Source organism: Pteropus alecto, unplaced genomic scaffold (assembly GCF_000325575.1).
Source record: "Pteropus alecto unplaced genomic scaffold, ASM32557v1 scaffold76, whole genome shotgun sequence".
Lineage (NCBI taxonomy): Eukaryota > Metazoa > Chordata > Mammalia > Chiroptera > Pteropodidae > Pteropus > Pteropus alecto.
In genome coordinates, this window is record NW_006443138.1 from 30,585,912 (window position 1) to 30,613,073 (window position 27,162).

The 27,162-nt window shown below is 45.6% G+C and overlaps 1 protein-coding gene across 15 annotated transcripts in view; it reads left to right on the plus strand.

Moving 5' to 3' along the window:
• The window catches only part of CACNA1C (calcium voltage-gated channel subunit alpha1 C), a 606,859-nt gene that overhangs the window by 349,715 nt on the left and 229,982 nt on the right, over positions 1–27,162 (plus strand). For all 15 annotated transcript variants that reach the window (XM_025041061.1, XM_025041070.1, XM_025041069.1 and 12 more), the window contains exon 4: positions 21,936–22,075. In XM_025041061.1, the coding sequence (XP_024896829.1) occupies positions 21,936–22,075 (140 nt within the window). The remainder of the gene's footprint in view (positions 1–21,935; positions 22,076–27,162) is intronic.

Here is a 27,162-nt window from a genome sequence, read left to right on the forward strand (position 1 = left end):
AGTGTCAGCTTGTAAGTCAACACTGAGAGTAGCTGCCTGGAGCGCTGTGTTGAGAAGGATTCTGAGGTCACATGTGGCTCAGCAGGTAAAGCTGCAGAGATAGCCAGGTAGCATCTGCCCACAGGGCACGTAAGGGGAAAGACAACACTCACTGCAGTGATGGAATGAGCACTGGACAAAGGTCAGAAGACCCAAGTTTGGATCTGACTCTGCTCCTAGTTTCTAATGTCATCTTGAGTAGGATCACTTTCCTATCTGATGTTGGACCAGGTTACTCACAAGGTCTCTTTCAACTTCATGAATCTAGATAATCTTGCATCGAGTGGGAAATTGTGCTGCACGACATCTGACCTCCTTCTTCTACCCCTAAAATTATGTAATCCTATGATAATTTTTTATGAGAAGTTTCTCTCTGCCCTGAAGGGGAGCTACACTTTGGGACTGATGCCAACTGGTATTTCCATAGCACACTTCACAGTTTCCAGAGCACTTTCATGTCTGTACCCACAATCACATGATACAGGCTTTATTTTTATTGTTTTTATTTTAAAGGTGAAAAAAATTAAAGCTAAGAAAGGTTAAATAACAGCATTCTGGGCTCAGACTGCCCAAGTTCAAACACTCTCAGAGCACTTACAGTCTGCACGGTTTGGGTGAGTCGACCTCATCTTTCAACATCTTGATTTCTTCACCTGTAGGGTCGGGATAATATATTTACATCATGTGAGGATTAAAGGAAGTAATGCATGCAGGGTGCTTGGGACAGCAGTTGGGCTTTAGAACACATATAATAAAATTAGTTGGCGGAAGTGGTAGGTAGCTGAGGTGGCAGTGGTAGTAGCAGTAGCAGTAGTTGGCGGTGGTGGTGGTAACCAGGTAGTAAATATCATAACTGAGACTCTTCTCTGGTACTGTGACCTTGGGGTTTATATACGACCCTGAATTCATTGTCCCCTGTCCACCTTAGGTTTTATATCCGCAAGTCAGAAGCAGAAAGCATAAGAATAAGAAAAACGAAGACAGTGTTTACGGAGATATTTTACCCAGCTAGCACTGTGAGAATATTAGCTGGGGGCTCAGACTCCTTCCTCAGTCTCAGATCATTCCAGCAAAGGAAGTTAGTGCAGGGAGAGGATTGCTATTTAGGCTACTGTTGTACTTTGGGTTCACAGTGCTCAGGTGAGTGGACTGAGCTCACTCTGCCCCTCTCTTGCTCCTTTTTCAGACAAGGCTATGTAAAGGTCAGTGTTTCTTCAGTAACCTGTGCTCGTTATGTGGTTCCACACTGGTCAGGAAATTTTCCCTCAAACCATACCTCACAGGGTCTGGTGTTTCATTAATGGCATCATCAGTATCACAAGCTGATGCTCACGTCTATGTTTTTCCATTTTCAGTGGGTCTGCACAAATTCTAAGCAATCTGCAAAAGGTGCTTCAAGTAGCTGAACTACCGTGTGACACGATGAATGCTGAATGTGCACAGCTGCCCAACCCTCAGGTAGAAAAGGGAAAATCTGAGAGGAGTGAAGAAGGGAACAGAAGGAATAGGTGGGAAAAAGAAAAAAGGCTAGGGAGGCAGAGGGGAGAGGAAAAATAAAGGGGAGATGAGGTTAAGACAGGGAAAAGAGCCCAAAAAGGAGAGCAAAAGGGAAGAGATGCAGCAGCCTGCTGGGAAGATAGGAAATGGGAGGATGGGCTATTTTCACCCAGCATGAGACAGATCCCCATCTTCTTTCTTGGATGTTTGGTGTCTTAGCTAAAAACATGTCAATGGTGCCTTAGGGACATGGAGATGAAGAAGAATGTGACACTTTGCAGAAAGCTCAAGCATGGAGCTGTGCTCACAAGGAGGTGGGGGGCGACTTGCTGTGCTGAGAATGGAGACAAATATCCCTGGCCCACCTGGAAACCAGAACCACAGTCCCTGGAGAATTGTGCGTTCTCGTGATTGGAAAGGCTCCACTTTTCATGGCAGCCTCTTCTCCTTATCCATAAAAGTAGAAAGGAACCCCTGAATGGAAGGGTTCTTCCTGATACCTCTGGGAGGAAAATAGGCAGGATGAAAAGAGGGCTACGGGTGTTCCAAGAAGGGGTGTGAGTTAACCAGGGTGTGGCCCCAGAGCATGCACCAAGTCCCGTTTCTGTAGTAAGATTGGGAACTGCAGGATCCTCTGCCTGCCCACTCTTCCGGTTGCATTGTGAAGGTCAGGGTCCGTGTGGGACACACCTCCCGGGGGTGCCTCCTGAGGGCAGTAGAGAGGATGATTAGGGAAGCCTCTACCTGGAGTCTAAGCTGGTATAGGCAACAGGCATGAGGCTGTCTGAGGGCCGAGAAGTGTGAAGAGGTTCCTTAAACCACAAACAGGCCAGGTGCCCTGTCAGTGGTGTCACAGGAAGAGGAGGAAGAGCATAAAGTAGTGGAAAGAGCACTGAACATGGAGTCCTAGTCCCAGGCCTGCTGCCTCTAACTAGTTGTATGATTCCAGACAAGTCATTCCCTATATCTTACTTTCATTTTCTTAATCTGTAAAACGGGGGACTTGACTAGTTGCTCATAAGATCTCTTCTAGCAAGAATGCTTGATCCTTGTTGGTGGCGCCCAAGCCTTGGTGTCTCGGGGAGTTCTGGGGACACCCAGACCTCTCCCTATCGGCCAACAGTAATTCCTCTGCTCCCCAGAGGAAGCAGGGCCCACTGGACTCAGGTGGGTAGTCTGCTCCAGGGGGAAGGAGGAGTGTCCATGGTTAGTTCATATACAGCTCCCGGGGCTAAAACGGGCCGCTGGCCATCCACCTCCCAAAGAGGGACAGGCTCCAAATCGCAGGTACAGTAGAAGCCTAAAGCACTAAAACCAGAAAACTGGGTAAATAAATTGTAGTACACCTAGTCATGCTACTAGAATGCTATAAGTTTATTGAAAGTGATATTGGAAACAAAATTGAATAACATATAAAATATGTAAAACCTATTGTTAAGCAAAAATAAAAGTGATTATAACGATATGAACAATATGACAATTTTAGAAAGGCAAAATGCACGCAAAGAAGGGAAATAGGATATTGCTCATTTTTATTTTCCATTTTTTGCCTCAGCGTTTTCTTAAATTCCTAAAATGATTTGCTATCTTTGCTATTAGAAAATAAAGTGATCAAGATTATAGGAAAGATGGGGGCTCAAGTGAGGGGACTGCATGGTGGCACTGATCTCAGGGCAGGCAAGATCTGAAGGGAGAAATGTGGGACAGCAAAAGCAATGTTGCTGACTATTATGAGCCCTCTGAGAAAACCTAACCAGTTAAACCAGGAGAGCAAGAAACTTTGGCCTTTACCTTCCCAGTTTAACCTTTAGCAGCCAGTCTTTAGAGCTCTTTTGAATACTTACCTCATTTCCAGCCTGGGCTTAATGCTGTCCTCATTTGCAATGCTAAGCTTTTTATCTGTTTTTCTCTGGAAGCTTTGTAGTTCACTTTAAAGACCTTAGTGAAGGCTGAAAGGCACAGGAAGCCCAAATTATCCAATGCCAGTGCCTGAGACAAATGAAAGGTCACAGAAATGAGAAGGGAAAGTTTTTAGAGAGTTTTAGAAAGTCCCAGGCGACTTGGAAAATCAAGAAGTAATTTGGCGAGAGGAGTTTTGCTTGCTTTGGTTTGGGCACACCTCTCTGACTTTCAGGGCTATTAGTAGGGAGAACGGATGTAGGGAGAACGGATGAGCATGGCCCGTGTTCTAGAAAGTCTTTGTGGTGGGACTGAAAAATGAGCCCAGACCTCATGGAAAAGCAAGAGGATCCAGGACACAGCTCAGCTGAGTGGAAGGTACATTGCTGAGAACTGACTCGGCGTGGTTATTTTCAGATACTCGTTGAATTTCCAAGTCTCATCAATCAATGAGCAATAAATATACCTATCCTGCACAAGATATTGGGTTAAAAGTTGAGTCTAAATATGAGACAAGCCTTTGCCCATAAAGGACTGACAATCTAATTGAGAAAGCAAGATGTGATAAACACATATAAAGTTAACATTATCAGAAGTAATCTGCTCCTGTATGTAAGACATGCCACATGGTGAGGTGTATGTGATTAAGGGCCAAGGGAGTGGCACAGACAGTGAATGCTATAGTTCTGAGTAGTTGAAAGAAGAGGCAATTGACCTGAATCTTGAAGAATGGATAAAATCTGAGGAGAAAGGAAGCAAATCTTTCAGGTCAAGGCCTTGGAGGGAAGTAATTTAGGCAAATTCTTGGAGATAGGTAAGCCCAGTTGTCTTTAAAGGCAGTGGAGGGCATAGAAGGCCCATGCAGATTGTGGTTGGAAGGTAGTGTAACAGCTTGTGCTGCATAACGAACTACCTCATTGCTTAGTGGCTCTAAACCAGAGGTCCCCAACCTTTTTGGCACCAGGGACAGAAGCTTCTATGAGAATCTAATGCCTGGTGATCTGAAGTGGAGCTGAGGTGGTGATGCTAGTGCTGGGGAGTGGCTGCAAGTACAGATGAAGAAGCTTCACTCACTCACTTGCCCACTCTTCACCCCTGCTGTGTGGCCCGGTTCCTAACAGGCCACAGACTGGTACTGATCCGCAGCTCGGGTTGGGGACCCCTGCTCTGAACAACAACTATTCATTTAGCTCACATTTCTGCAAGTTAGTAATGTGGACTGGGGTCAGTCGGGTGGATCTTCTGGACCAGGCAGGGCTCAGCTGGTCTGAGTTAGGCTTGCTCAATTGTCTGCAGTCAGGTAGTGGGTCACTAGAATTGGCTCATTCATAATGGCCTTGGCTAGGTTGACTGGTGTGACTGTGTCTTCTTTCCACATAGTCTCTCATTCTTTAGCAGGCTATTGTGGGCTTGTTCACGTGGTGAGAGAAAAGCCCCAGTGTGAGAGGCTGCAAGGCCTCAAAAGGCCTAGGCTTAGATGTTACATAATGTCACTTCCACAGTATTCTGTTGGTCAAAGCAAGTGACAAAGTCAGCACAGATTCAAGAGATGGGCAAATAGACTCTAATTCTTGTTAAGAAGAGCCATTAAATATGGCGGCCATTTTTACCACCTTCCACAGATTGGTTAGCTGGAGCCAAATCCTAGGGGAACTTGGGTACCAGAGCAAAGAACACCTTCATAGGAAGGACACAGAAAGTATGCAGTGAGGTAGAGAATGGGAAGAACATAAGCTTCCCAGTGTCAGCCTGCTGGCCTGTGCTGCTCTACAGTGAAGATTTATTGGACTGCATTAGATGAGAAAAGTAAGCAGAGTGCAGTGTGTGTATAAGAGTGATGGTGATGGCAGTGGGGGTTGCCAACCACCCTTTATTCTGGGGTTATTTCTCCCTCCTTTTATGAAACAAAAGGGATGATAAATGTTCATTGTTATTTTTAACATTTCTACTTGGCAGAATAAAGACTTGGCAACCTACTTCCATCCCTAACATTTTTTTGCTATTTTACTGATCCTTGATATCCTGACAGGAGCCTGGGAACCACTAGATAGACAATTAAGAGGAAGAATTCGCAGAAGAGAGAGACCTGCACAAGCAGAAAGGTGTCCCAGTGGGGGTGGGGTCACGACTAGGCCTAGAATGACTAGCATTTTGTAAGGCATGTTTTTAAAAGCAAAAGTATGTCTGCTTTGGAATGTTTATACTATGTTAGTAACTATCAGATCAAACACTCAGCCCCATCACTTCGAAGCTTTCAAGCTGAGAAATACTTTCAAAGGAAAGATGATCTTGTATTACTTGCTTGGAAATTGAGAATATGTTTTAATTCTACCAGAAAAGTGCTTTTATATGATTTATTTATGCATTATTGATTCAACACTGCCTACAGAAAAGAGCCTAAGTTCCTTCAATGACGTTTGAAGTCCCCCTGACCAGGCCCCTGTCCCATCCCTTCCCTGTGAGCCCCTGCTCAAGCCAAGCAGTGGAATGCATTGTGCTGGAACATGATTGTCTCCTGACCTGGGATCATGCCCTGCCCTCCAGCTTTCTATTCTGTCTCTTCCCCAGTGCTCAGTCCATAAGATCCCTTCTCCAAGAAGCGCTCAATGGTGGCTTCAGCCAGCTGTGGCATTGGCTGCCTGTGTCCCTCATGTGGTATTTAATTTTATTTTGGGGGTATTAATCCTACCAACCAAGATGGCCACTTCCCTGAGGGAGAAGATCTTATCTTCCCAGTCTCCATGAGCCCTGCCATGTGCAGTTCCTCATAGGGACTCAATTGTTGTTTAAGTGCCCTATTTAGTAGATGGTGAGATTGGCCTGCAGTATGGAGGTTGGATTAGGGGCCCATTCTACTCCAGTATGACTTCAACTTAACTAATTACATCTGTGGTGACCCTATTTCCAAATAAACTGGCATTCTGAAGTTCTAGGAAGGACATGAACTTGGAGATGGGAGGATACTAATCAACCTGATATGGATCTGGGTTCTGATAACAAACTGGCTGAAAAGGACTCTAGTCAAGTGAATTCTGGGACTCAGTATTTTATTCATTGAGTGCACATCAGATGATTTAGGAGAAAAGTACTAGGTTTGGAATCAGAACACTTAGGTTTTAACCCTTTCTACACCATATACCAGCTGGCTAAGCTTCAGTTTCCTCATTTGTCACACGGGAGTGACTTTACCCTGTCTTCTTTCATAGGGTTAAGGTTAAGAAAATCTGATAGCACACATGGAGGTACTTCATAACCTTTGAGTAGCAGGCACATGTTGGCTGACGCTGTGCTTCCTGTCTGGAAGATGGCTTTGTGTGTCATGTTCAAATATTTGCAAGAGGTGCTGGGAGCTGTTTGATAGATACCAATTTCCCTGCTCACTTCCAGGAAAGTCACAGTATCCTGTACACTGGGAACCCAGCTGCACCAGGCGGGGCCCATGTTCGGTTATGGAGAAGGGTGATTTCTACAAGTCTGGGTGTTTAGGCCAACTCCAGTAAGGGTGCAATGGTGCATACTAAGTATGAGAGGAGGCTGTGCATTCTAAGGCCTGAGAGTTGAGCCATGATCCTAACTTCCATAGATCTGCTATGTTATATTTCATCCCATGTCTTCTTATTTCTAACTGAAATCCAGAGACACTAGGTGTCTTGCCTAAAGATCTGCAAATGGTTAATGGCCATGACACCTCGATTCATGGTCCAATATAGTCTCCAACTAGTTCCCAGGACTGTTTGTGGGAACCTGTAAACCCCTTCTCCCCGACATGCCTTGGGTTTGCTTCCCGACCTGGAACACCTTATCCCATCTGTCCTTCCCCTACCCAGCCCAGAGGGGGGTCATCTGTTACCGAGCCTCTGGACATATATGAGACCCTATGCTGGCACTGGGGTACTCAGTAATACCACTCCCTTTCCCTTTCTCCCCTTTAAACTCAAGAGACCCGGTCTCTGTTCTTCAGTTGCCACTTACTATGCACTCCTACATGGTATGGCAGTGATCAGGATGTACAGATCTCATTCTCACCAGAATACGTGAAGTTCTTCCTGTGTGCTTCCCACAACACTTCCGCAGAGCTGGGTACAGAGAGCCTAGTCACCACAGGTCAACGGCAAAGAGCAGGCCTGACCGCCCCACCCTCAGTTGGCATCCTTTTGCTTCTGAGCCTCCCAACCTGGAAGCACACCCACTGCCAACTCAGTGTCACCCAGTGTCCCAGCACTGTGCCTGGCCTGAGACATTTCTGTAAAAGCCACATGTCACTCCTCTGTGGGCAGCTTCAAGCAAAGCTTCTGTCTCTCCCCACCCCTCTGCACCTCCTGTCAGGTGCAGCTGGTTCAGGTTGTTCCCCACAGAGCACCTTTGCTCCCAGGAAGCAGGGATATGTTTGCAAATCCTGTATCCCAAAGGAACCATGGAGACCATTTAGACCTATAGTTCCCAACTTGGACTCTTCAGAAGCTGAGGAGCCTGTATGGAATCCAGACTCCCATTCCCTTCCCAGGATATTGATTCAGCACATCTGGGTTGGGGACCCAGGAGCTATATTTGTCACTCGTACCCAGGTAGCCATCCCAGAACCGAAGTTTGGGATCTACTGATAAAATCCAACGTCTTCATTTTGTGGACATTAAGGATGAGAAAAATCAGGTTCACAGAGGTTGTATGGCCTACCAAGGTCACCCAGCTTGATGATGGTGAGATTAAATTAGAACCCAAGACTTCTGACTTCTAGAATGGTGCTCTTGTTGCCACAGCTTGCTCATTGCCCTTGTTCTCTGTTTCCAGAGGGAGAAAGAACAAGAGGCAATATGGAATACAGGGATCCAAATGTGCTGCTGTGTGCTGAGAGGTCCATATAACATAATGGTTAAGAAACTAGCTTGGTGCCAAACAGACCATGGTTCCAATCCCATACATTGAGAATAATGATGGTGCCCACCTCCCTACATAAAGTATCGTACCCAAGGCCTGGTGTGAAACAAGAACTGGGACCAAGAGTCGGTCCATTTGTGAGACGTTCAGGTCTAGTCACCTTGTTTGCCTGCCACGAAGGGATGGGAGGAACCCCGCCAACAGGCAGTGTGTACAGCTCTGTTGCACTGCTGTGCAGTGAGCAGTTTACAGCAGGGCTTGGTGAGTGTCATGGTGAATGCAGGACCCTGGGCCCTGTGGCTTCTGGTGTCTGGATCTCGAGATTCCCATCCTCCTTCTCACCTACCACAAAACTCCATCCTCACATGGAAGAGACAGCTCAAGCTCATCTCGCCCCTGCTGGGGTTCCCCAAAGGGAAAGACTGAATCATGGTCACCATACTCCCCTGTTAGGGCATGTCCCCAGTTTTTATTTCTCTCTGTTATATATCGTTATAATTGAACTGATCAACAAGGAGAACAAGTCCATTTTTACAAGAGAAGGGAGACACCCACAAAAAGCCAAAATTATGACTGTTTGCAGCTTGCAAGAAACACTTATTAAATTAGATCTGCCTTCAGTACGGGCATCAGCCAGTTTCCAGGAAGAGCTCTGGTGTGAGGAGCTGCGCCTGATTTGGCGGAGAGGCAGGGTAGCCCTTTTTAGGCGACTTGTGGTCAGCAGAGAGACTAGGAGTGGTCGTCAGGTATAAGCTCACTGACTTCCCTGAGCAGGAAGTGGACTATGGGCTATTGCAGAGCAGAGACCATATCTTTATATCTTTGCATCGCTGGTGCTCTGGCAGTCCCCTTAGCACCAGGTGCCATCAATATCTAGAGAATGAAAGTAGTTTAATCAACATCCTGATGGCCATCCTGGAAACCTGCGCTAGCAACTCAGCGGAAGGGGCTCCAACACTCTGGAGTTTGGTTTCTCCTGCTCTGGGGGTCTGACTTTCTACCCCACAGCCCCACTGTGTCAGTACCTTAAGGAATGGGTGGCCAAGACTAACAGAGAGTCAGACAGAGGCTGGAGGTGAGTGTCTGACCGTAAGCAGGAGGTTGAAGGCCCCACTCTAAGGCTCTTCCCAGCTTTCCTGTTTGACCTTGGAGAAGTCAATTCTCTTCTGCGTGTTTCAGTCTTGATTGAGAAATTAGTGCTTCTCACTGCTTGTTTCACATTTAGATCATTTTTTCTTTTTTGCTTATTTTATAGTAATGATAAGCATGTTTGTATAACACCGTGACAATTATAAAAGACCATAATAAATATTATTTAAGTTTCTTATTTCGAATTTACAATATCCCTATAAGGTAGGTTTTGCCATCCCATTTTACAGATGAGAAAACCGAGGCTCAGAAAGGCAAAGAGATGTGCCCAGGAACCATGGTAATAAGCAGCAGATCAAATCCTTATGGTTCCCCGTCTGATATTCTGCCATTGTTTCAGGTGTGCTGATACATGGTGAACCTAGGGCTTTAACTCTAGAAAGGCATAATCTGATAGAGGAAGTATGATGTACTCACAGTTAATAATAGCACAAGGCAGACTATTACCCCAAACACAGTCCTCCAAACACTAGTCTCATCAGTTCAGATAATGGAGTAGGCACGTGTTTTGGATGGTAGATCAGGAAAGGCATAAATGCAACACGCTTTTTTTTTTTAATGGAATGTTGTAAATGAGCGTTATTACCATGTAATTTATATTATACATATTATGCAGCTTTGTGGCTTTGGCAAGTCCTTCTTTTCTTCATGCCTTACTGTCCTCATCTGGAAAACTAAGGTATTGGACCCAAGGAGCTTCCATGTTTGTTCCAGCCTGATGCTTTGTGTCCAGATGCTTCTGTACACTACATAACCTGGTGGTCCTCCCAAGCTTCGGAGCAAACCACCAGGAGTGAGCCAGAGCATCAAGAGAGCAAACAAAGCCAAGACAGAGGTTGTGTGAGGGAAGTGTTCCCTTCGAGGCAGGAGCCTGGGGGCACTTAAGCAGGCAGAGTCCGGGTCCTCCAGCAGCCAGCGCCATAGGAGCCTGTTGCCCAAACAAGGCTTCTGTTTGCTGAAGCTTACATGCACACTAACGTCTCTGAATTATATAGCAAGTGTGGCCTGGCAGCCGCTGGTGGGCATTTCATTTTCTTGCCTGTTGGTTTTTAAGGAGCCTGGATTGATGGTGCCACTTGCCTATCTCAGCACTGGAGGTAGGCTGAGGAGCTGGAACAGAGGAGGATCCAGCTGGTGGATTCGCTGCACACAGAGTCAGAGATGGCTTCCTTAGGCTGATATTCATGTGGGGCCACAAGACCGGGAGCAGTCCCAGGCCTGGGCAAGTTCCAGTAGGTGGGAAAGAAAGGGGCTGGCCAAGACAGCAAAAGCATTGCACTGCCTTGGACCCATGAATGTCTTGATGAATAGCTCTTTCCTGCCTCCATCCATCCATCCACCATCCACCCACCCATTCATCCATTCACTCACTTATTCATTTATTCACTCACTTTCTTTGCTTCCCTCTCACAAATGGCATCAAGGACTGCTGGTCATCAATGGGACCTTGGAGGAGATGTGTAATTTCTGAGGCTCATCCATGAGTCCACACCCACAGGGTCCACTCCTGTGCCTGGGTGCACAGACCCCATAGGCAGCCCTCCCATTGTCGGAGAGCTCCAACTCCAGAGAGTTTCTCTGCTGAGGCAAAGCCAGCCCCGCTCTCAATTCCACTGATGGGTCCTGCTTTCTTCCTCCTACTTTTTGGAGCCACATGGAGTCAGTCTGATCCTTTCAAGGGACAGTCTTTGAACCCAGTATCTCCCCAAGTGTGAAATGTGTACTTGGGGAGGTGGGTGAGATGATTTTAGGGAGTACATGGACAAACATTTTAAGTTATTTTTACTGTCACCTTTTATCTTGACAAGCAATAATAGTGAAATTTATGATTTAAACATTCATTTCTAAATGTTTATGTGAAAGAGAAGTGAGTTGATTTAAAGAAAAGTATTAAGTAAACAATACTACAAATACATGGACATAGCAAAAATGATGATAATCTTGAGAAACGCCGCACTGGGCCACCCCCTCACCAGCATCCCCTTCCTGAACCCATATTCTCTGTTCTCATAACATCACCTTGTTCTTTGATCATGGATTTCATGTAACTTTCATGACTTTATCTGTATAGATTGTTTCCCAAAACCACACCTTCTACTCTTACCCACCCATCATCTCTAATCACCTGTTACATTTCCACTTGGATATTGGTACTTTTCTTTGTCATGTCTTTGTCACATCTCAGATGTCACTGGAGATTACTGAGGGCAACATTTCTTAAATATTTTCTGTTTAACATGTTGGCATACGTTTTCCCTTCTGTCCTTAAGGAGTCTTGATAGGAAAATATTATCTCCATTTTATAACTAAGGAAATATAGGCATAGGAAATTTAAGTAGTTTGGCTAGGGTATAATAGTTGTAGAAGACCTAAATTTTACAACTCAAGATTTGCCTGTGCCATGAAATTCCCACTACACTGGGTCGTCTTCTAGCTGGATGCAGGAAGGAGAGTGGAAGTTATCTGTCCAAACTTCACACTTGGTGGATAGAAACTATAGTCCAGAGAGCTTATGTGACATGCCCAAGCCACCCTGCTGGCATTGGCCAACTCCCACTTTGGACTTGATTGTTGCAAACTTTCATTCTTCTAGCCATTCCGAATGAAGTCTTGATGACCTGTTTAATAGGCCCCTCTCTGCCTGCCTCCAGTCCTAGCATTTTCTGAATCCGTCATTGCCTTTTCTCTCCTTCTACTCTGTTATTCTGTAGTTCAAATGGTCAGCACCTATCCCTGGACTACTTCAAGGTCTCCCAAATTTAGTCTAATCCATTTGTGGGTTGCTTTTCATATTTATCTTTATCTTAGCTTGATACGTATCACCTTTTGATCACAAACCATCATCAATCCAAGTTACCATAGACCTTAAATACTGGGACAACACCCTTATGTGAAGTACAAACTCTATCCTGTCACTCAAGGTCTGCTTTACGTTAAACCTTCCAGTCAATCCAGATTCGTCTCCCACAATGCAAACTCTCTAGCAAAAATCATCTGCTCCTGATGTCTCCACGGGATAGTGTTTCCCATATGGAAATCACCTTACTGTGCCCAGCTCAACCCACAGTCTCTCCCACCCCGCTCCCCCCCGGCCTCAGGTCCAGCCCACACTCACATCCTATCCTCTGGCCCTCAGCAATATGCCTTTTCTCCAGATTCTTAAACTGCTTATTATCCATAGCACTTATGCGGTGAGTAGCAAATGTGACCCTGTGTCATAATTTCTCTCCACCAGTCACACCAGGCACACCCTTCCTGTCTCCTTGCTGGATTGTGAGTGCCTGGAGAGCAGAGACAGCACTTATGCCCTTTGTAATTACAGTCCTCTGGTTCAGCGCCCTTCACGGTGGTCCCCATGATGACGATGCTACATGACCTTGTGGTGCTTCTTGTAGGGCACAAGGGCTAGGTGGCTGAGCAAGAAGGTCACCCTTCTCCATTCCCACTGCCGTACACCAAGTTCTGGGTGACAGGCAACCTGCTGACCCACGGGCTGTCTAGGAGCAGACGGAGGAAGAAAATGTGAAAAAGCTCGTTGTAAACCATAAAGTGTGGGCCCTGAGAGAGGCCAAGGCTGGGAAATTGACCTCGATGGCCACTAGGTGTTCTTCCAACTCTGTGCTAGAGGATTCTGTGAGCCTCCAGTTCCTGGCCTTGTTCAAGGAAAATTGTGACATAGTTCCTGCCCTTGGAGCACTCACACTCCTGACCGTGTAAGAGAGATCTAGGACACTTGCTGCAATGAGAGAACATATAAAACATGCTGTAGTGTCATACATAAAAATCCCAAATGAACAGCACAGACAGACTGGCCATAAGACTGTAGGGCCCACAGAAAAAGGAGATAGAGAGCCACTTGAATATTAGAAGGGCTCCTCTATGCCTCTTGCCTTGCCTCTTTTAGGACTGTAATATTACTCCCTCATGAAGGCACATCCTTTGTCTCAACAGTCCTGTGCTGGAACAAGAGACTAAGCAGAGAATTACATGGCTACCCTCTGATGGAGATTCGGGCCGATCTCTATAGATCTAGTCTGAGACAGTAATGTGAAATAAGCATCTCACACACGGGCTGAGAGCTAACCAGGAGACAGAGGTCCATTTGTCTTACAGTGTTTATGAGCTCCTGCCTTCCCTGGCTGGGTGAAACTAAGCTTAGTTTTAATGTGCCCAAATGGCTGATAAGGGATGGAAGCACTGAGCAGAAGTAGGATAAAGAAGCGGAAGGAGGAGGGGCATGTAGATATAGCAAATAGAGCCTATCAATAAGGATGCTTTCAGATGTAAGTATTAGTAATCTCACCTTGAAATGGTTTCTACAGTGAGGAAATTTTATCTCACATAAAATAAGCCCCAAATTAGGATAACACCAAAGTTGGTTGAGTTAATTAATTGGTTCAACAATTTTATCCAGGATCCCAAGTTTTTCCAGCCTTTCTCTCTGCCCCCCTCAGCATGTTGCTCTTGTCCTCAACCAGTAGTCCTCGTGTCCCCAGATGGTTGACATGGTTATAGGCCTGGTCTATAGACATGAGCATGTCCAACTAAAGAAAAGATTATAGTGTGGGTCACATGCCCCTCCTGAAGCCACTGGATTGTGATCATGACAATAATGGTGATGGTGATGGTTGGTGGTTAAGATGGTGGTGATGATGTCAGTAGTAGTGACCATAATAATGGCAGTGGTGATGATGATGGTGGTGGTGGCGGTGGTGTAAGGAGAAAAAGAAAGTGAGAGCAAGGGGAAAATAAAAGTACTTTCCCTTTCTGCTTCACAAAGTAATCAGGAGACTCGACTTTAAAATGTACGGGCAAGTGCCTTGTGAGCTGTCGAGCATTACCCATGAGTTATCATTGTGGTAATACTATGGTTAGCAGACTCCCTCAATTCATTGGTCCTCTGCTCCTTAGAGCACTGACTATCATCCTTCATTTTTGTCCACGATAGCTGAAATAAGTCACTCGAAGGGGCAAAGAACTGACAGGTTCCCAGAGACACAGATCCCTGTAGATCTAAGGGCTAAGGAGAGAGGTGGGGCAAGAACGTTTGGAACACCTGGAACCCAGCAAACAGGATACAGAGAAGTTTTTGTTTTGCTTTGTCTTTAAGTTACTTTGATAATGGAAAGCAGACATGAGGGCTCAAGTCTCTAATCAAGAGGATCAAGAGGCACAAAAATGAGTTGTGCCACCAGCTTTGAGGCTGATGCAGACAGGGCAGGAAAGGGGACAGGGAGAGGCAGCAGGGATGGTACTGCTGATCACTGCAGCTGCTCAGCATGGACACCATGGGAGCAGACAGAGCCAGGACTTCTGGAGAGGACACACAAAGCCACCTGGAGCAGGGTCATGTGCAGGATACTTACTGTGTGCAGGTGCTAGGACCACAGTAATGTGAGCGACTACCATTTGAATGATGACTATGTTGCTTCTAATTCTCAAAATTACCCATGAGTCAGTATACCTATTTCCTATTTACTAGTGAAGCAACCAAATTTGGGGGAGATTATGTAGCTTGTCATAGAGAAACAATTTGATCCCAGGTGTGTCGACTCCAGAGCCCTTTTTCCTCTATCATTTAAAGACACCTCTTAACCAAAGGTGACACTTGCTTCTGCCCTGCAGGCACTCTGTCCCTGAAGGAGAGAAGCACCTAGAAAACACACACATTGTAATAAGTGCTATCACCGTGATCCGAAGATAGGGTCCTGCAACTAGGAAGAAGGACTAGGCTAATCCCACCCCTTCTGGGGCAAGGAGACAAGGAGGGGTGAGAAGTCCAGATAAGGTGATGGCAATGGAGCTGTCTAGGATCCCAAGGAGAAGTTTGCCAGGCAGGGAAAGGGGCAGGGCTTGGCAGAGCATGAAGAAGAAGGTTGCATATAACAATATGTCTGATTTGGGTGTGTTGAGCCTTTTGGTGTGGCTGGAGTACAAAGGTACTGATCAAGGATGAGGCCAGAGGGAGTTGTGGAGTCAGACTGTGACAGACCTGGGAGCCAGGATCAGGAGGCTGGATTCCAGTTTAAGACAGAGGGGAGCCATTGAAGGTTTTTAAGTGGGAAAACAGCCTAGATATCAATATGACCAGTTAGGAAGCAGCTCCAAGACCAAACAACCAGTGACAGGAGCCTGGATGGGGACAGGCAGTGGGATGGGCAGAAAAGATAGAGTCTGTTTCCCTGAGTCAGGTGTCAGTCTACTCCTCCAAAGAAGGTGGGCATTTAGGAAAGTTTTAAGGCCACAGCTGCCCGCCCCCCTCTTCATTTGGGAAATTACACACTAGCCCACAGGTCATTAAGCAAATGCCCCATTGTCCCTAGGAATAATTCAGCCCTGACTGGTAATATCTGTTACTCTGTCCTCTCCATTACCCTCAAAGAAAAGATAATATCCTTGAGCTAGAGTAAAGTCCTTGGAGAGGAAAGAGCTGGCCATACGCTGACGGTAAGCTGCCCAATGACAAGACAGGCAGCCTTATAAGGAAATGACAGTCCTGAGATGGAGGTGGTCAAGTGGAGGGAGCTCCTGCTGTGAGCAAGAGGTTGGCTTGTGTGACATTCAGGTTTCTTTTGAACTCCAAGAGGGTGATGCAGGCAGCTTGTGCCAAAGGTTGGTTGTTCCTTCTGTATCGTTCACATGCTGAACACCAGATAGAAAACCCCAGCAGGCCAGTCTCTGCCCAGTGGGTGTTTACGGTTGAGTAACACAGCCTAAGAAGGCCCCATGGATGGACAGAGATACTGTCTCAGGGATAGGGGCGGTGAAGGGCCCAGGAAGAGTGGGCAGGCCAGCACCCAGACATCTGAGACAGCATACTCAGTACACTTTGGATCTGAGGCTGGTGTGACATGTTGGGGTAGCTGAGGCAAGGCCAGTCTCTAGAGAGGAAGACATGAACACAAGAAATTAATAAGTGGATACGTCATTTCAACTTGGCATCATGGGCAAGCACAAAGAACACAGACCAGTTGGAATAGAGTTTTTGGTTTTTCAAACCAAACTACTCTAAAACACTCAGCTGCAATTGCTACTTGCCCTTGATAAGTAGGTGAATGTTCTTTTCAAGGCCACTTTACTCTTAGACTGTTAAATGGTTTGCCCTATCCTTTCTTCATTTACAAGAAGTCTTGAGTCTTAAGACCACACTATCTGAACCACCAGGCACCTCCTAAATAGGCTTCTATATACATAAGGCCCTTGGAAAGGGTCTGTGCTCAAAAAACTGTGAAATTGAAACAGTTGTCTTCAGTGGCCTCCCACCTCCCTGCTCAACCCCCTTCTTCCCAATCCAGGCATCTGTCCAGGGTCTCACAAAAAGAAAAAGCTATGCTGTCAATATTCTGATGAATTAGTCCTTATTAAGATGGTAGTTGTTACAAGTTTAAATATGACTTCAGGTGGTTTAGATGGAGACGCCTAACAGTTAGAAAACCTTTAAGATTCATAGAAATGCTTTTTTTCCCCATTGTGGTAGAATATATATAACATAAAATTTGCCATTCTAACCATATTTAAGTGTACACTTCAGTGGCATTAATTATACTCACAATGTTATGCAACTATCACCACTGTCTATTTCCAAAGTTTTTATTCCTCGAGACAGTTTATTCCTCCCTTCAGCTACTGGTAACCTCTAATCTATTTTTTGTCTTTGAATTTGCCATTCTAGGTATTTCACATAAGTGGAATCATACAATATTTATCATTTTATGACTTGCTTTTTGCACGTAGCATAATGTCTTCAAGGCTCATCCATGTTGTAGCATGTGTCAGAATTCCATTCCTTTTCATGTCTAGTATTCCTTTGTGTGTATGTACACCACATTGTGTTTATCCAGCTGTCCACTGGTGGAAGAAAGGCTTCTTAATGGCTGTATTTTAAGTACCAGTAGAGACCCTAGGAGGGAGGAGGATTTGGGACCCCTGCTGTCCACCCTTCTAGCCACACCCTGGTGGGCACAGTAATCCAGGGTTTCAGTCAGTCCACAGACAAAAACAGCTGTGCTGTATCAGAAGGAGCACCAACCAGCCACCAGTAAACCCGAGTGTTTATCACACGGGGTAGATGTATGGCCTTGAACAAGTCCCCTTATTTTTGTATAATAAGGAGCTTAGAATGCATATCCTTATTGAAGGCCCTTTCAGCTTCTTATTTCTATAAGTCCACCAGTGTCCTAAGAGGACAGATGACAAGTTGTGTGGGGTAGAGCAGACCCTCAGGAAATTTTGTGACCTACTGAATGAATGAATGAATGAATGAATGAGAGAAGGAAGAACTAGAGAGCGAGGAACTCTGGTATTCCAGTTTCTTTATTTCCCTTTGTTAGAGAATAGTCAAGAGGCTGTAATTTGAGGTCAGATTGAATGATACTTAAGTTATGAAACATTCTGGAATACAAGGTTCTACTCAAAGCATTGTTATTGGTTTTATAGTCTTTGCATCTTGTACTGAGATGGAATTATATGACTGGGCTCCTCATCAGTTATTTTTGTGTAGAATTCTTGGAAGCTTCAATAAATACACTTTTATAAATTTAAGTGGGTGCACAGAGGCTCTCTTAGTATCAGTTCTCACACCCTGGTCTGTTATATAGCAGGTATAAGCTGTCCAGCATTCAGCATGGATGATGGGCATCACCCAGCTGTACCATGCATGTGTCTGTGTGCAGAAATGTACATACGTGAATAGACATGGCAGGCTCTTCATGATTGTCCTTGTCCTAAGAGCTCTACACTGACATGGCTTCTGCTCACAAGGAGTTTATGTTCTCCTAAAACACAAATATTAATAATCTCTTTAATGAAGGATTTTTTTTATTATAAAATCCATTTGTGTTATGGAAATCATCAGAACAATGAGGGGAGGAACTCTTTGTTCCTTTATATGACTTGGAATCTAGCTGTGCCTTGGACAGAACTGCACACAGGCCAGGCACCAGCATCCTCACTTGCCACAGAATTTCAGAGAGTATTTGGACATCATCTACCACTTTGGAAGTGATGTTCAAAGTTCCAAGAAAAACACAAAAAGCAATGATTCCTTTTCTCAAATAAAATCTTATGCAGAACTCAGCATATAAAGCCAATAAAAGCCTTCCCGATTGGTCAGGAAGAGGCGGCTACTTCTTTTCTGTGTGTGTTCTCTGTCTATGTCCCTATCAAATTAGTTCCCTGGACTCCATTCAACTGTGTTAGGACCATTGGACAACTTAGCATGTGGGTTAAATGGTGCTACTCTGTTTCAAGGGCTGGGGGAGCCAAAGCCCTACTTTCTCAGTCTTCCCTTAACCTGTAACTGCTCCCAAAACAGCACAGTGTAAACGTAGGATTCTCTGCAGCACTGTATATATTTTTAAATGCTTAACTAGTTCTTTTACAGATAAGGAAGTAGACACAGAAAAGTAAAATGACTTGCCCAAAGACATTCAGAGTCAATTGGTGTCAAAATCAAGGTTATTACCATCAAAAGATAATTGAGTCTCTGTGCTCTAGTTTATGACATAGTTGAAAGGCAGGATATGTATATGTGAAAAGATAAATGGAAAACTAAGATAGCCTGTACTCATCAGTGTCTAATTAGTTCCACAAGTGTTTAGAAGATATCATGATTCCTGGGAACTGAGGCTCTCTCTCCACTGAATCCTTCTAAATATTTCAGACATGGGTGTGACCATGGACCCCCAGCTGCCAGTGGTAGCCCTAAGAACTGAGCAGGGAGAGAAGAAACAAAGGGAGAACAAGAGGAAAATGGAAAGGAAGCAATAAGAGGGAAGTAGAACTAGAGAGGAAGAGAAAGTAATTAAAAGGAAGATGAGAGACAGGAACCATCTGAAGTGGCAAAGCCATTACTGCTCCAAGACAGATCGGGCTTCACTCACCATCAGGGAAAGGGGTCCTCCAGGAGTCCTGGGAGATCCAGTCCCATCTATTCACAGCTTTGAAAGTCTGGGCCTGAAGTGTGGGTCTGCATTGCAGTGGAAGGGACCAGGACCCCTCCTCCCTTATGGCTTTAAAAAAAAGCATATATCTATATGAACATATCTATATATATATAGAAATCAAGCAAGGCAAAGCAGCCTTGTAGATGAGAGAACAAACAGACTGCTTAGTGCCGGGCAGTCTGGGTTGGGGGTACCAGTTGCTTATAGGACTTGTCTGGGAATGCTGGCTTCTCAGCACATAGGGCCCTAGAGCCTTTGGGATATTACTGTTTTCCCTACCCAGGAAGGAAGTACTCTAAGCTTGGATGCTACATGTCTCAGAAAGCTCATTGTCTAGACAATCCAGAAGGAGCTCCACAATCACTTTCAGATAATTCAGCTAGTTTTACCACACTGAAAATGAATGACTGGATGGATGGATGGATGGATGGATGGATAGATGGAAGGATAGATGGGTAAAAGTTAACTAGCACATACGTGAACACATGAAAGTGCCTGACACCTAGTAGATACCTAATTTATGTTTGTTTCCCTTTCCTTTTCTTCCCCTCTCATCTTAACTCCAACTTTGTGAATCCCCCATTGAGTATTTTGGGGTACAGAAGAGGGTGCCCTGTCGTCTTGTGCCAAACACGAAAGCTCTGACCATCATGGCGATGGGGGCTGCATGACTGATAGACCCCCACTTCCACACATTTTTTCAGGTTGCACTGTACCCTTGTAATGTCCTTACCCTTCCAACACTATCTTAATGTTCATTTTAATTCAACGTTACCTAACTTTAAAAGACCTGAGGCTCCCACACACTGTGATTTGTACCTTGGTCACAGCCCCCAGGCAGCCTTGTCCCCAGACCAACTTTAAGATGCTCTAATGGGTAGGAAGTAAAGGATGGACAGCCTTACTCTGAGGTGCCGAATCAGTCTAACCTGTCCATTCCCTTCCTGCAGTTGCTGGCAGTACTGGGCCTCCATCAGTACACAGCCAGTGGTTCTTAAACTTCAGGTGCCTCAGAAACACCTGGAAATTGTCTGTAATGTACATTTCCAGGCTCCATAGCCAGGAGGTCTACTTCACTAGGTCTGGGTGGGGCCCAGAATTCTGCATTTTTTAACTTTCAACTGCTTCACCCGGAGATGAGGAGAGCACTAGTTGAATGTCTAGGAGATCTGGAAAGAAAGAAGGGAGCACAGGGGTGCGTGTGGGCTAACCTCTTCCTGAAGAGCTACCCATCAGACTCCCAAAACCCCAGTCTTGGAGCATCCTCCCAGTAGGCTAGGAGAAGAAGGAAGGCCTTCCTGGGCGATGCCTCCCCCCGTCCCCACAATGTGGGCAGGACCTGGAGGTCTTCAGTGAGCTCCACTGAGTAGATAGGAAAATAGGTCTGGAGGTTCTGAGTCGAGTGCTTCCTGGAGGCTGTGGACCAGCCCGTCCTGCTTGGAGGACCTGTGGCCAAATGCTATGTGAACTGTTGTTTTGTGGCTCCAGTGAGAAATGGGCTGAGGCTCCTGCAGAGACGAGCAGTGGAGCATGAGGGCATGCAGGCAGCCTTCGCCTGTTGGCGGCCATTAAGGCTGCACCCTGGGAATGGGTTATGGGAGAAAGCAATTAGTGGTAAGGGAAGCCAGCGAATCAGCGCAGAGTTGGCTCGCTCTAACTGAGCCAATGAGGTTGTCCTATTCAGTGTGGGCTCCCAGGGACAGGAGCTGAAGCCTCAAATGCAAAGCCCTTCTTTAAGGTGGCAGAGGGAAGAAAAGACTACCTACCTCCTGACCCTTGAGAAAAGAGAGGAGCCTTTTCCACTTACCGCCCCACCTCAGTGCCTGCCTCCATCCTGGAAATGCTGATTTTCAGTGCTAACCTGGTCAATGACTTTGGAAAAAGACTTATTTTCTCAAGAAAAGAGAGAGTTCAAAATTTTGGATCCGTGTATGTGAGCAGTTTTGCCTCCGTTAAGAGATCTTCAATGCCTTGATTTCTTTGCAGCTGTGTTTTTGCTCTGTTTTGGAGAACTCAGCTAGGACACGCCCCAAGACTATATCTGTTATCTCCAGGGTTGGTTATCTTAAAATCATGGCCTACAAATCAAGGGGGTTTTGTCTCACCCCCTTTCTCAGCACTCTTCTCCTCTATTCAGGAATTGTTTTCCTGTAGATCAAGACATTACGAGTTCCCTTCTGAGGAGGTACAATGACATGTTCCCTGATTGACTAAGTAAGATGCTTCCCCCTAAATCTGTAAATTTTCTAATATTTGAACTTTAACAGAAGATATTTGAAGACTTAGGGGGAAAAACAAAACTTAATGCCCAGTGGATCAGAGTTCTAATAGTGGAACAGACTGTGGAGTTGATAATTTGGCTTGGTGTGTGTGTGGGGGCGGGGGGGTCCTACCCAGTTTCCCTTTAGATCCTACTGATGAGGGGAGGGCAGCATTCTCCTCCACCTCTTTGTGAGATCTACTGGAGCAAAACTTCATAAATCTCTAATCTAAAGATTTTATTTTTCTCTCTCTTCTATTTTTGTTTCCTAGGAACGAGTGGAATATCTCTTTCTCATCATTTTTACTGTGGAAGCATTTTTAAAAGTAATAGCCTATGGACTTCTCTTTCACCCCAACGCTTACCTCCGCAATGGCTGGAATTTACTAGATTTTATAATTGTGGTTGTAGGGTAAGTATAGCTGCCCTTCTCTATTCCCTCCTCTCACTCCTGTCATCAACCAATACATACCTCTTTTTCCTTCTGTATTGATATCCCTTTTTGATTTGGTCACTGTGGCACTGGGCTTCAGGCCAGATAAGAGGATCTGTTAAATATCTCTTTGAATTTAGACTTTCACCAAAGGGAGAGGAGCTACTACCTAGAAATACCCCCACCATGGCTCCCACATGCACACATATACTCACACACATGCATGCGCACACACACGAGTGAATCTGAGTGCTTTTGATGGAACCCAGGGTCCTTCATGTAGCTAGGGAGAGTCCTCTGTTTAAAGCGTTTTAGTCCATCTCCAACCACATCTGGCCCAACAGCTCCTCTGACCAACTTCCCTGCTATATCCCTGAGCAGATTTAGTTCAGCTTACCTGTGAGCATGCAGTCTATAGGCATGGGGGTGGGGCTGGCACACAAGCACTATGGATGCCCACCCTCACCTCTACAGTGGGCTTTGTTGTGGCCCAAGAAACCAAGCTGCTTTGGACAGATGGGTGATAGGAAAACAGGGAACTATTAAGGACCAAGATAGTGAGTGACAAAACCCAAATCAAACACACCTTCCCCTTAACTCTTTGCTCCACTTTAGTAATAAGATGAGACAAAGCCAATATATGCTTTTTAATAAAAAGCAATGTAAGGAATCTTAAATAAAATTTAGAAGTAATGATTTCCTTATCAAGGAATTAGTAACTTCACAAAAAGATTCTCTAGGAAATATCTGTACCTAACAAGCCTACGTACGTTGTGTAAGATGTAATTTATCAACATACAGTTGAAGTTCCAACAACTCATTCATTTTGTAAAGGGAGGGCACCTTTGTAGTACATTCCATTTCAAGAACAAGCTGGCTTCTTTGAGCTATCTCTTGTTACTTTGAGCCCAGAGAGCGATCAAGTTATGGCCACCTTGTGTTTTTACTCTCCTGGAATCCCAACAGACTTCAGTTTCAAGGTCAATATGTCGTTAGGCTCTTATCCCAAGAAACTATTTTCATGAATTCTTTTGTGCTATCCTAGTGAAGACCTAGACCTCTGTGGCTTCTCCAGAGCACTCACTACTTGTGATCTCCTGGGAGCTTCTGGTTTTTCCTGCAGGAAATAATACAAGAGCAAATCAAGGTCATTTAGAAGTTATTTCCTTGTCTTTGGCCATCTGGATGGCTTATTAGGGTTATTTGGAACTGTTTTAGAGTTTTTTCTTTGTTGTCTTTTTTTTTGCCTAACCAATGAGTAACACACTTTTGCCACATTAACATCAGGGACATTTGGGTGGCATCAGGAGCACTAAAGTTAAAGTATTCACCAGGTAGAGATCTGGCTTCAGGGGATTTGGAGTGAAGAGGCAGCTATATGAGAGATTTTGCTGCTTCTGTTCATGCCAGAATAAACGAAAAGTGCCTTGAGTTAACTCAGTAAACTATAGTAAAGGTCTTTAAGGTGGGTTGTTTCAAATGCCCCTAAAGCCCTTTTAAATCCAGAATCTACTTCAAGGCCTGAGTCTCCTGGGAAGCTTTCACACATGCATAGAAAAGAGCCTCAGACTGAGGTCTGATGCTTCTGAGGCTGATAGAGAGTTGGGGGCGCCTCGCTGGGACTGATTTTGTCTAGGCAGAGACTCTGCATCTTCTTCTGTTTATGAATGAGTTGGAGTTGACTAGGTACAATGCTGCACCCCATTCATGGCCTCAACTTTAGCCCAGGAGGTAGGAACAGGAAGCACCTGGTAGACATCAAACAGCAGCCTGGGGAGGAAGGGAGCAAGTGCCTGGCCATAGGCTGCACACTGGGCCGCCCTACTTGTCTCCAGCTTGTTAAGTCCTTCCTACATCCCCTAGACTGCTCCACTTCCTCCAACCCAGAGGGCAGCTTTTTTGGGGTCAGCCCAGATGCTAGTCACATCTCCCTGGGGTCTAGACCATGACACTGATGAAAAGAGGGAAGCATTCAGGTTTGGCATTCTTCCAAGAGATGCCTCTGGTTGACTAAGCCACTGAGGTTATGATACTAGCAATTGCTCACTTTGTGGTTCGCCATGACCGTTTGAGTTTTTTTTTTCCCTACTAATCTCACACACGGCCATATTTGGCAGCTAGTTTCTCTTCTCAAAGGCTATTGGTCCTAGGGGTTTTCCAACCAGTCTAAATCTCAGCCCATCCTTCTAACTCAGCAAATGATACACATGGCCCCACAAAAGGTATAACTCAGCCACTTCTCTCCGGCCATACCTACTTTTCCTGCTGCCTTTACATTATCAAGTGAATATCCCTCTATTTCTCTTGCATCTCCTGGGAAATATCTGCTCTCCTTGCCCCACCCCCTTCCCCTGCCACAGCTACTTAGGGGAAGGTCTGTTCTGGCCTCTTGCACATCAGGGGAGTCTGCCTTGCCCAGCAAGAGCTGAGCGCACCTGCCTGCTGCCTGAGTGTCAGGCTGAGGGCCACTCTCTCACCTCGGCAATGCCAGCCCAGTACCCTGTGACAATAGGCATTTCATTCTTCTCCATAGACCTTTCCCATTTCATTCGTAAAGTGGAGCTATCTCCTTGGTATGATGGGGGAGATGGGACTGCTGCATGAATGTGGAGAGGGCTTCAGAGACCTCTGTGAGCTACCTCCCACAGCCCTACCCCAAGAACCAAGGAATTTCCTCTGTAGCTCTACCTACTCGAGAGATTCTGCTGCAGCCACAAAGGCTTTTCTATGTCTCTATCTCCCTCCCAATATGTTGGCCCTGCCTTTCTGACTCGCCGGGCCCTCTAGAGCCTCAGTGTCCTCTAATGTCCAGCTAAGGAATTGCCAGACATGCCTCCTGGAGAAGTCCCCCTCACCCCCAAGCATTCACACCTGAACCCAGCCCTTAGGGACAGGCAGGCACGAGGCAGTGGTTTCGCCTTCACAGTGTCTAATCGAGGAGAAACACAGCAATCCCTGCAGACCAAGACAAATATCTCCTAGACCCATTCCTGGATTTTCTACCCCTTCAAAATTAAAAGCGGACACTTATTAAAGCATGTGCATCAAGTTGGGGCAGGGGTTAAAAAAGAAGAAAGTTGTCCAATCTCTGCTCCCTTTGCTGAATAACATTTCGTGAACACCATGTACTCTGATAAGCATATTGCTTTCTTCCAGGAAATACTTAGCAACCAAATCTGGTTTGGATTTGGAATGCTGTTTGACAAACTTACAAACTGGTCTCCATTTCAATGATCTAGACTTCAGTGGAAAGAACATTTCTCTGTGGAGAAAAGAGCATGCTCCCCCATCCTGGCAGCCTTGGCCTGGGATTTAAGACATCTCCAATTAAGGTGTAAAACCATCAAATTGCCAAGCTGAGGTGAAAGAATCATGGAGAGGAGAGAGACTTTAGATGTGTTCTGGCCAGGGTTATCAAACTTCTTTTAGCTGTAGAACCCATTGTTCAAACAAAGCCTTACTCAGAGGCCCAATGCATATAATGGATCAAAGAAGGGAAGCCACTCCGTAAAATATGGGGAAAGGAGCCAGAATTCCAGTCACTCATCTCTGGCCTCTCTGCCCAAGAAGTCTCCAAGGAGCACCATGGAGAACAGTTTGAAAATCCTCAGTTTAGACCAATGGCCTCCTTGCTGGGCCCTGTGTGGATCTGAGCTTCTGCAAAGCTAAGCCCCTAGCTGCAGCCTCCCAGGTCCAGGTCCGGTGCCCTGGGGCATGAGTCCTTTAAGGCTCGAGCCTCACCCTCAAAATGAAATTGCCCTGGCCCTGAGTTCAGATCTGATGTGGGGACCCAGCTCTGATCCCCAGGCTTCCTTCTGGACCCCAGGCTGTGACCCAGCACACACTATGTAACAGTGACTCCATGTACAAAGGACAGAAATTGCCCCTACATACCCTTTTCCCTATTTTTCTTGGTTACCACAGAAAGTCCAGTCCTCCAGACTCCCATCCCATATGGTCGGTGCATCCTCCGATCTAACCCCTTCTCTCTACCCAACTCCTGAATCCTTCCCACTGTGCCCCCCACAGTCTGTATCCCATTCGGGGGCCACAGACATTTTCTGTAAAGGGCCAGGAACAACTTTTCAGTTTTGAGAGCCATGCAGTCTCTGTCCCAAATGTTCAGTTCTGTAGAGAGAAAGCAGCAATGTGTAAATGATGGGTGCAGCTGAATTTCAGTCAAACTGTAAGTGGCCCAAGTGCTGCCCTGAATCCTCAGGTTCGTTCTGGTCACTCTCTTCGCAAGGTATGGCTCTACCTTGAGGGTCTTAGTTCCCTTGAAGTCGCTAGAGGTGGCCACTTCCTCTCCCAGATGCCCCCTTCCACGGCCTGGAGTTCAGGAGATGGCCCCGCTTTCTCCTTATTTCTGCTTTCAGACCACTGTTCCTCCCCCTAAAAACCTCCAATTTTAGTGGTTGTGTCACCAGATTCTTCTACTCCCCGCTGCCCCACTTCTCCTTATTGCAGGCCTCTACAGACCTTTAAGTCATTCCTCATTCCTTGAAGACAAGAGTTCTTGGCTCGCTCCCACTCTCCCACACTCCTTACTCCTGCCACCGCCCTCCAGGAGCTTCTGGGTTCCCAAGCTTCTTTCTTAGGGATCCTGACTCCGTTCTATCTCAGCTGCCCACTCCCATGGTTATAGCCAATACCCCTGCCATAACTAATAACTCATCTTCCTTATAACCTCAAACCAAACATCCTACTCTCTAAACAATATGACCCATCTTTCCAGCTTACTCCCTTCAGCATTTTCCTCCAACAATCCATTTATCCATGCCATCATTCTCTCTGTTCCTCCTTCCATTATGTGCGCTCCTCCTTCCAACCAGCTTAGATGCCATGCCCCATCGTTATAATCTTTCACTTGCATTTATACTCAACTTCCTATTCCTCTCTTCATTTATCTTGCTCACTAACTCTAATCTAATCTGACTAGACAGAGATCTATACCTGAAGCTGTGCAATTGAAAAGGGTAGAGAAATATAGAAAGCTGAGCTGATGGGTCTCACTTGACCCATCACTCATGACCACCAACCTCAAATAGGTCCATGGTGATACCTGC